Source organism: Leopardus geoffroyi, chromosome B4 (genome assembly GCF_018350155.1).
Source record: "Leopardus geoffroyi isolate Oge1 chromosome B4, O.geoffroyi_Oge1_pat1.0, whole genome shotgun sequence".
In the NCBI taxonomy this organism is placed as follows: Eukaryota; Metazoa; Chordata; class Mammalia; order Carnivora; family Felidae; genus Leopardus; species Leopardus geoffroyi.
Window position 1 is genome coordinate 137,729,303 of NC_059341.1, and position 10,326 is coordinate 137,739,628.

The following is a 10,326-nucleotide window of genomic DNA, read 5'->3' on the forward strand; positions in this document are numbered from 1 at the left end:
GCTGGAAGCGGAGGGTATTATGCTAAGTGAAATGAGTCAGAGAAAGACAAAAATCATAGGACTTCACTCCTATGAGGACTTTAAGAGACAAAACAGATGAACATAAAGGAAGGGAAACAAAACTAATATAAAAACAGGGAGGGGGACAAAACAGAAGAGACTCATAAATATGGAGAACAAACTGAGGGTTACAGGACGGATTGTGGGAGGGGGAGGGGCTCAATGGGGGAGGGGCACTAAGGAATCGACTCCTGAAACCATTGTTGCACCGTATGCTAACTAATTTGGAGGTAAATTAAAAAAAACAAAATATAAATGAAAAAATAAATAACATTGGGAAGTTCCGGAAACTCACATAAAAGGAGGCCACAAGGTCTGAATGATGGGACAGATGGTCACAGGCCACCATCCCCGGGACGCAGACTCTGAGACGAAGGTTCGCCTGCGAGACGTTTACTGGGAAGCGGTCTCCAGGTCAACGCCAGCGGGGAGGGAAGGGAGCAGGACCGGTCGGGGAGAAGCCGGTGTGGTCACGGTCTCCAGGCCGGGCAGTCCGCGGGGGGCTCTGGGGTCACCCCGTGTGGACCAGCCCTTGCGTGTATGCAGCCACAGGGAAGGAAGCAGGGCCGCGGTGAGACGGTGCCTTCATCTGCAGAACTGCCCGAGAGGGTCGGCCACCGACGCCCCCAGCGCCGGGTCAGTGAGCGCTTCGGCCCCGGACGGGAGCTTGGGTGGCGCACTGCATCTGTTCTGGAGGCAGACAGTCGCCATTCAATGGAGATGCTGCTGGGCGCCGTGAAACCCCGAAGGGGTCACTTGAAAAGCCGCACAGGCTACCCCGTGCTCCGTGAGGTGGCCCAATAAAAACCCCACCGGACTCTCCTGTCAGCAGCGATGACCTGTCAGTCGGTCTAAAGGACACTCACGACAGGAGCGTAATGACGACAGGACCACCTTCCCTGGGAAACGTTCAGCTGCTAGGATGCTTACTGCAATTCCATTGGACGATGACGATTGTAGGAGAGTTGCCTCCCAAAAGGAAGGGGGTGGTGCGAGCCCAGTGCGGCAAATCCAGAGACAGAATAGTATTCATTTATCAACCGTATTTTCAAAAAACGTCACGATGTTGGCAAGTTCTCATCCCATGTTAAGTGAGGGGAAAACAAAACAAAACAAAACCAGGCTAATGAGTATGTACGGTGTGATCCTGTTTTGTAAAGAAAGGAAACAGGACAAGTGGGTGTGGGGCTGGCTGGAGGTTCCAGTTTTCCTTGGCAGGTGGCCTGGGTGATGTGGACCCAAGACTCCCAGCTGTTGTCTGTCGTGCTGTCCTTCTGGTCAACCACTGAATGTCTCCCCAGGCGGCTTTCCTGTCAGCCCCCCGGGGCTGGGTGCTGGGGACACGCACGCCTGGGACGCCAGCTCTGCCCTCTAGGAGCGCGCCGCCTAGTGGGGGAGAGAAACATAAGCCGGATAACATAACGTGATGGTGTTTAATAGCTGTAAGCCTGGGGTGGGTGTGGGGTGTTGTTCCCGGAGGGCTTCTAGGAGGAGGAAATTTGACCCCGGTCTTTTCGCGGGACTGAGAGCACGAGGGGAGGCAGGAGGCAGGACTGAAGGGGGCGGACTGAGGGCTGTTAGGAGAAGCATGGGAAGGCCTGGGGAACAGAGCAGGTGCGGATGAGGGACATAAGGTTCCCGGCCCGGGGACGACACGAATAGAGCCAACACTCACCGAGAGGGAGACTCAGCGGGCCAGATTGGGTACCTTCGAGCGCAAAGCAAGAGCAGGGGGCACGCAGCCACTGAGGAGGCAGGCCTTGTTCCAACCCGGGCTCCTGGTCTCAAGCTGGGCCACACTGCGGGGGGTGGCTGGGGGACCTCAGCTCCGTACCTCCACTGTCAGGCGGGGTGGGTGGCTGGGACCCCGTGACCCTCTTAGGATCGGACATCTGGGGCCAGCCAGTAGGATGCTAGTGTGTCCAGCTGGATTCTAGACCTTTCCGTAGCAGAAGACACCGACTCGGCAAGACTAGCCAGTCGGGGCAGATTTTCACCCCCGTTCCCAAACCACCACCCGTCATAGAGAAGCAGTTAGCGGAGGCCCCAAGGGCAAGGGCTTGGGCTGGTAGGAGGAAGGGGCCGCCCGGACACGGGCTTCCACCGTCCACACCACTCACCAAAGCAGCCGCGCCTTTCCCAGCTCCGCACCTGTTCCCAAGATCTGGGGAAACCTTAGAATGAATTGTTAAGCTCGTCGGGTGAGGACGATTAAGAAAGCCTCAAGGGGGAGAACCCTCCTGGATAGGAATACGAAGAATTATAAAACCGAAGTCGTTTTAAGAAGGGAGGCAGAGGGGAATCGGTGCATCAGCAGAGAACAGAAAAGCCGGCCCCTGTAATAGATAAGACTTTCAAACGTGATGAGGGAAGCAACACACAGAAAGAATTAATGGGTGATTAATTGATTATAGATGATTAATTAATACAGGATTTCAGGATGTTTAAGTATTTGGAAGGAAGTCCACTTAGAACCTCACCTCCCACTATACGCCAGACTAATTCCAGAAATAACTGTATTAACTCTAGGAGGAAAAGACCTTCCATTTAAAACGCTGAAAGGAGCCACAGAGGACCCAGAAGGAGCCTCTGCTCAGCTCTTCTCCGACCAGCGGCTCTGAGTGGGCAGGACCCTTGCCGGGGGCCTGTGATGACCAACGGGTTCTGCGACGATGCTCGAATCTTCTCCGCCTTTTCCACTCTCCCTCATGAGTGCACGACGGCATTTCTCAGGGGCTACCTGATAAGTGATCTTGCAACAGATTAAGTGCTGAAGTGGGTGTGAGACCCCAGCTGTCTTCTATGCAGCCAGGCACCGAGGAAGTTTGCAGAGATGGAAAACAATGCCACTCTTCTCGCTCGTTTTTTTCTTTTGTTTTGTTTTGGGAAACACAGTTTTCTCTAAAATAGGCCACTTTGGTCCTCATGTAATGAGTTTATTTTCCAAATAGTATTTTCAAACAGTCTCCAATTTAATTTACAATATGGTAAGTGTTAATAAGTAAGATCTACGTAAGCAAAAGGTCTTTGGGGTCCTAAGGGGATTTTTAATGGCGCAAAGGGATTCGGAGACTCGAAGACTGGAGGACCGCTCTTGGTCTGCAGGCATGTTGGCCGCGGCCTGTCTCCCCCCCCCCCCCAACAAACCCCTGCCACCCAGCACAGCCACTCGTATACCCTGGCAAAGGGTTACTGAGCGCCTGCAGCGTGCCGGGCACGGTTACAGGTACAATGATACAGCCGAGAACAAGAGGGACAAAACATATGTGCCTGCGTTGTGTCTGTCGTTAGAGTCTAACAACAGACAAAACGATCCAGCGGCAGAGTGGGCTGGCTGTTCCAAGAGGTCAAAATTTCAGTCACACGCGCGCACACACACACACACACGCACAAAAGTAAAAAGCTGGACACACGAGCAGCCGGTGTGACACGTGACAGGTTAATATCTTTAATATATAACGAGCTCATACAAATTTATCGGACCCCAGTAGATAAGAGCAAAGGACGCTGACAATCCACAAAAGAGGAAATACACCTGCTTAACATGGAAAAGATGTTCGACTTGGCTAGAAAAGCAAAGAGACGCAACCCGAAACGCAGTGCTACGTTTCGTGATCAGATCAGCCAACGTTCGGCCAGGTGATAATGCTCGGGGCTGGCCAGATGGTGTAGTGGGCACGTACATCCTTGCTGGCGGCAGTGTCATCAATGGATACAGACGTTTCTGGAAACCATTTGGTCAATACGTGATGAGGGGCTCAAAGGTTTTCGTATCAATTCGATAATCCCACCTCTGAGAACCTAGCCTAAGGAAATAACTCGACAGCGGCGAAAAGCGTGATGCATGAAGAAATTCTCCCATTTCTGAGCGCGAGAGGTTAGAAACGGCACGGGTGACCAACCACGGGCACTCCCGTCCGGCTGCGTGATGGCTTACATGGCCATTTCAAACTAAAGTTAGCAATAACACGTACTGGGGAAGAGCCCCTGATAGAAGTGAAAACATCTACACGATACCGTATCATTACAGAAGGTAGTGTCACAACTATGTCCGAACAAAAAGAAGAAAAACCATGATGGGGGGGGGTGGTGGGGAGAAGGGAGAGGCCTGGGGGGGAGAGCCATCAAAATGTTAAAATTTTGCTTTTTCCACTTTCTCCCTCATTTTCCAAAACTTCTAGAAGGTGCAGGCTGGCGTTGGTGATGAAAAGACCCGGTAAGCGCACGGTTACTTGTTCACGGGAAGGAGTTCGTGATGGGTCCCTCCCATCCCTTCGACCGCGTCTGCAGTGCTCCATCCGCCATCACAGCCCACGCTGGGACCCCGAGGGACGACAGGGGGTCGTCAGCTCTCTCCACACCGCGGACCCGTCCTACACCCAATCCTCTCCCTACGTTCGCAAGCCACCACGGCTGCCGGACTCGGTGCTCGGCTCTTCCTTCGGCAGAGTCATCTTGTCCTCAGCTCTAAGCCCCCCGTCTAACGCTTCCTGGCACGGGGACCTTAATCCTCCCACCTAAACTCTACTGCTGGTGGTGGCCCCAGGGGGTGTCCTTCTATACAACTCTACGGCTTGCCCCCTTAAGGCAGCCTAAGCAAGCGCCCAACGTCATTACTATTTCTCGTCCCATGGGCCGAACTGCCGGAACCACGGTCACCCAGCGAGCGGTGTGTCCCCCTTGACGGCAGGGGCCTGTGCACCGGGAAAGTCTTACCAGAGCCTTCTCTGGGCTTTTTGCACCCCCGTCATTGCTTACTCATCGTATACTTACCTGGCGCCCCTGAAACGGGTCTTTGCTTTTACCCAGACATCACCAGAATGCTTTAGGTCATTAAATTAATCCCAAGGTCGCGCTATACATTCAGCCAGGAACTCACCCCTTGTTCGAAATGCCATCTCAAACGATGCCCTGTTACGCCCCGAAGGCTAACTTACCAGAGGGGGTATCGTGTAGACCAGAAAAGTCACAATATAGTTCGAATAATGTCAACACCATGAAAAACATAAAGCGTCCCCCCACATGCACTGTGTAACACTACTAACTGCCTGTCCCTTTTAGAAACCAATACCTGTTCTCTGCAATTTAGAGAAATTATAACCCCCAAATATGTACAAAGCAGCTCCCCTCCCCCGCTTCCTTCTCCAGCTTGACCCTCCCGGTCACGTGGTCTGGCTCTGGGCTGCACGGAGTTCGGGTCTCCCCCTCTTCCGCTAGCGCCACGGGGGTGGGGACTCCCAATGGGGGGCGACCCCCTGGGCCTCTCGTCTACTCATTTCCAAAGTTGCAGGTAGCGGTCAAGGTCGCAGATGTGCAATGGCACCCGTCCCGGCCCGCAGACGCCAAGCACCCACAGGTGAAACCCAACTCACCAAACCAAAGGAAGCTGGGGCAGCAGCCTGGACCGGGCACGACAGCGCCCCCCGGGGTCGCGCGGCCAGCCTGGCTCTCGGCCCCGCCCCGGGCGTCGCAAGCGCGGCGGACTTCCACGTGCCACGTGGGCGGGCCCAGGCTCGGCGAGATGGCACAGGTCCCGCCCCGCTCCCGCGCGAGGGCTCCCACCCTTGCCGAGCTGGGCCACGTGGAAACCTTGGAGGTGTCTGTTACCCCCTGCAGGCCGCCTTGCCCCCCCCCAGGCGCCCGTACCCCCTCCTCGGAGGGGCGCCTCCCCCTAGCAGGCAGACAGTAGGGCACTGAGCACAAAGAGAAAGTGATCTGTACACCCCCCACCAGAGGTCCCACCCCCCCCAGAATGGTGGCCCCACTGTGTGTCCTCCCCCAGTCATGCTTAAAGAGCACCATGGTCCCACCTGAACAGCCGTGGCTGGAATCCAGGGGGGCCTGAAGCCTGTTTTCAGGCAGTTGTTCAGCAGGGCAATTGGGCTAACAAGAGTTTGCAATGAGTGGGCGGCAGGGGTCCACGGACCCCAGCAGCCACTGAATATCCTTGACCTTGCAAGGCAGTGGCCGCTTCAAGAATGCAGTCACCTTCCCCAGCATCATCGAAACTCTTAGGAAGGAAGGATGGACCCCAGCACCCGACCTCTGGGTATCCCGACGCCCAGGTCTTCGGGTGGGCACTGAGGCTCTCCTTCCGTGGTCAGGCCAGGACCGTTCACCACAGGGCGGAGGGACCCAGGGCAAGACACCCTGTCTTCCCCCCCGTGGTTCCGGCGGTCCCGTAAACGCGGTTCGTTTGGCATTGAGTATGGCGAGCGCATCACGGTCCAAAGGGCTTGGCCAAGTCTCATTTAGAAAGTGACTTCAGGGCGTCCCCTGTGAGGAAGCGAAAGGCCGTCCACCATAAGAGGTACAGCTTTGTCCCTCAGAATTAGGACCCGAGTGCCAGTTCTGTACCGTCCCCACATTAGGACCAGGGTAGACCACAGCTCTTTCCCCTCACAGATGCCACCAAGGCCTTGGCGGGGCTGCCAGAGGCGAGGGCCCCTACCAGAAGTGCTTAATGAGGCGTCCCAGAGGATTTGGGTCTCCAGCTACGAGTTCACACTTTCTTAGACCAAGGCTGGACACCCGATGGACAGCCCAGGCATGGGGGTGGGGGGGGGAGCATGCTACACACAGGCTTTGGAGACCTACGGATGGTGTGGGTGGCTGAAGGGGCTGAGGCGAAGGCCACATGTCACCCGCGTGGAGACGGGAACAGGTCTCAAGCTAGACAGGGCTGCCACCAAGTGATACGGGGCAAAGAGGAGGGGGCAAGCACACACTGGGAGCCAGTGGGGATTCCCACTGGAGGCCCGGGGCGGCGGAGTGAGCCCCTGGCACCCACCCCTCAGCCGGCCGTGGGTCTCAGGCATGGATGTGGGTGAATGTGCGGTCTCTGGTGGCTGGATGAAACTGCTCGGCGATCCAAAGCCACAAGGACCTTCTGTGGCAGGTGAGTTCCAGATCCCCAGGATTCCCCCGCGCTGTCGGAACTCTGGCAGCTGAAGCCAGGCGCTACTGGCGTGCGTCCTCTGGGGGCCCCTCCCTTAGCCGCATGAGCGGGTCTTTCCCAGTGGCGACGGGGGGGGGGGGGGGGGGGGGGGGGGGGCGTACTGACTACGTGTCGGAGCGCAGGGTGAAGCCTGCCCCCCAGAAACGCTGGCACTACGCTCCCAGCAGCGAACACTCGGCCAGGGCTGGTGATCGCTAGGGGTGGGAAGCCAGACTCCCCTCCCCAGGGCCCCCAAACAAGGCACCGGCCCGGCCCAAGCAGCCGTCCTCAGGCGTCAGTGAGCTCGTCACCCCCAACAGGGCAGCCGGGGGTGGGGCTGCCACGGGGGCCCGCAGAGGGCAGAGGAGGAGCCTCGGCGAACCTGGCGAGGCCGGGAGAGGTCAGCCCAAACGGTCCGCGGCAGGCTGCAGAGTCCCTGTGACCGGGTAGCAGAGCCGTGGTCACTAGAGGAGCCGGGGTTGCAAGCAAGAGAGGGGACACATGCGCTCTAGGTACAAAGCTAGCACAGGTCACTAGGAAGCCAAGAGGGTAAGAGGGCGCCCAACAGTGAGGAAGGAAGATCTCCTTGTGGAACAGGTCGGGAGAGGCAGGGAGGAAGGTCTTCAAACCAGGGCGATGCCGTTGTATGGACGTCTCTTCTACGGAGCAAAGGGTGTGTGTATGCTGTCTGCGTGGCGGCAGAGGCGACCAGGGTGGTGGCCCATTCTTAAAGGTTCCGGGCTCGGGTGGGCAGGGCCGGAGCTGGGCTGGTCCCGTTGGAGGCTGGGTGCACGGGGCAGGGCCCCGTGCCCGTGGCAGCCAGCTGGCGGCACAGCATCTGCCGCTCCCGCACGGCCCGGTTAGAGGCAGAAGTCTTCCGGATTTGGGCGCGCCGCGCATGCCGCAGTGGAGACTTGTAGGTTCTCCGCAACTCTGCCAGGAATCCCTGATAGTTGTTTCGCAAGGGGCTGTCGGGTTGCATGTGGGGGATCGCCCACTTCTCCGCCTCCCCGGTCAGCCGGGACACAAGGAACGCCACGCGCTCGGCCTCGCCTGGGAAGCGGGAGGCCTGGAAGATCATGAACCTGTCCATTTGCATCAAGAACCCTGCCAGCTGGCCCGGGTCTCCGGAGAAGGGCTCGGGCAGGGAGGTTGGAGGCGTGGTCATCGGTCGGGTCCCGTTGGAGGTAATCGCCGAGATGGGCGGGGTGATCTGCAGGGCCCCCGGAATCCGGGCCCTGGTGCGTAACAAGGTCAGCTCTGCCATCACGCTCTCCAGCATGTTGGTGAGATTGGCCTTCTCTGCCCGCAGGGTGGAGGCCTCCCGCCTCAGCGCAGAGTTGGTGAGGCGCAGGGAGGTCAGGGTGTCGATGACGTCATCCATCTGGGCATTGGTAGACGCGGCCGAGGCTGGGGTTTCAGCTTTTGATGTCTGGGGTTGGACCATGTTGGCCAGAGGGCAGCCAAAGGCCGAGACCGGTGGGCTGAGAGAAGGGGGTACGCGTAGCCCAGAACCTGAGGCCCTGCGATGCTAAAATGGGGGTAGGCCCAGACGGGAATCGGGGAGAGGGCGGGGTGCAACACGCAGGGTGGCCGAAGAGGGCAAACAAGAAGAAGGCAGGGCGGTCGGAGCCCAGAGGACGAGCACAGCGGGCGCCAGGCAGGTGGCGCAGGCCCTGCGGACGCCGATTCCGGAGGCGGCTCCTTTATCGCGGACCTTGCCCGGCCAGCGCGGGCTGCACAGGGGGTTGGACTGTTCTGGGCCCTGAGGGAGGAAAAGATGCTTTAGAAAACGTCTGGGACTGCGTAGACAGGGGCAGAAGGAAAGGGCGCGGCGTGGGGGAGGGGGGCGCCCGGGCCCGAAGCCCCCTCCCCGCGCGGGGCCCGGCGCCCACCGTGGGCAGAACAAAGGGCGGCTGCACCTGCGGCGGCGCGGGGGGCCTGGGACGGGCGGCGGGCGCGTACCTGGGTCTCCCCGGCTTCCTCCGCGGCTCCGTCTGCCGCGCCGGCCGCGACCAAGATGGCCCGATCGGGGGACGCGGGCGGGCCGATGAGTCACGGCGGCGGCGGCCCGCGGAACTGCTTCCCGGTCAGGTCAGGCCGGGGCGGCGGCGGGAGGCGGGCGCGGGCGGCCTCGGGCGGGAGCACGAGCGGGGGCCGGGGCCGGGGCCGGGGTCGGGGTCGCAGCGGAGGGAGGGCGGGTCGCGGGCGGCCGGGGCGCGGGCCGGGCCGGGCGGGCGGGGCGGCGGAGGCGGCGGCGGGAGGGCCTCAGCGCGCGGGCCCCGCTGGTTGCCATGGAGACCGCCCGCTCCCGCGGGCGCGGCGGCGGCCGAAGCCCCGCCCCGGAAGTGGCGCACGCAGCCCCGCCTCCCAAGGCTACCTCTCGGCGTCCTTCCGCGGCAGCCAATCAGCGACGTCCGGGATGGCTGTGTTGTTTATTATTGGGGGTGGATGCCTTCCTGTGTTTGTAGCTCTTCCTAAGGCTGCCAGCAAAGGTCTTTTCGTATATGTTGTCATTATATATTTTTCGTGACGCTGGCTTTTCGTAATGTATCTTGGATACAAATTCAACGAACCACATGTTCACTGTAGCGAATTTTGATGTCAGAGAAGTCTTAAAAAAAAGTGCACTTTGTATCACTCAAGAGTCCCTCGACCTGAACAGAACAAATAGTAAAATTTCTGTAGTCCCACCCTGTCATTTTTTTCTTTGATATAGTCTATTACCACATGTTACTTTTTGTACCTCCTGAACTGGTTTCGAACCGTGACGTGTGAGCAGTTTCCTATTAAAGCTATTTCTTTTTTCTTTTTTTTTTTTTTTAATGTTTATTTATTTCTGAGACAGAGACAGAGCATGAACGGGGGAGGGTCAGAGAGAGGGAGACAGAATCTGAAACAGGCTCCAGGCTCTGAGCTGTCAGCCCAGAGCCCGACGCGGGGCTCGAACTCACAGAGCGTGAGATCATGACCTGAGCCGAAGCCGGACGCCCAACCGACTGAGCCACCCAGGCACGCCCTATTAAAAAGCTATTTCAAAAGCATGACTTTCAGTTAGTGCCTGGTAATCGCATATACCGCAATTATTGCCACCGAAATCGCATGCCACAACTTATTAATCGCTCCCCTTTTGATAGATCTCTTATTTCCATGCGGAAGTTTTATAAACCATATTTGTGTATAAGTCCCAGCCCTTCCCCTGACAAGTTCTCCAGGGTAATCGCCAAGGAGTGAAATTACTGGGCCAAAGGGTACGAGCCATTTCAGAAACTCCGGGGTCTGGATGCTTTTCCCGCTTCACCTTGCTGTGCTGCTTCCGACTGGTCAAT

At 58.1% G+C, this 10,326-nt stretch overlaps 1 protein-coding gene and 1 long non-coding RNA gene across 2 annotated transcripts; both read right to left on the minus strand.

Annotated features, from left to right (window-relative positions):
• Positions 1-437: 437 nt before the first annotated feature.
• Positions 438-2,354, minus strand: LOC123590374. Its single transcript, XR_006708731.1, has 2 exons — positions 1,736-2,354; positions 438-1,446 (listed from the first exon to the last, which is right to left on the minus strand). It is a non-coding gene; the product is annotated as an uncharacterized LOC123590374 (long non-coding RNA).
• A 1,131-nt stretch (positions 2,355-3,485) lies between these two features.
• RTL6 (retrotransposon Gag like 6) lies at positions 3,486-8,567 on the minus strand. Its single transcript, XM_045463481.1, has one exon. The coding sequence runs from the start codon at positions 8,442-8,444 to the stop codon at positions 7,725-7,727; it is 720 nt and encodes a 239-aa protein (XP_045319437.1). The 5' UTR covers positions 8,445-8,567; the 3' UTR covers positions 3,486-7,724.
• Between the last annotated feature and the right edge of the window lie 1,759 nt (positions 8,568-10,326).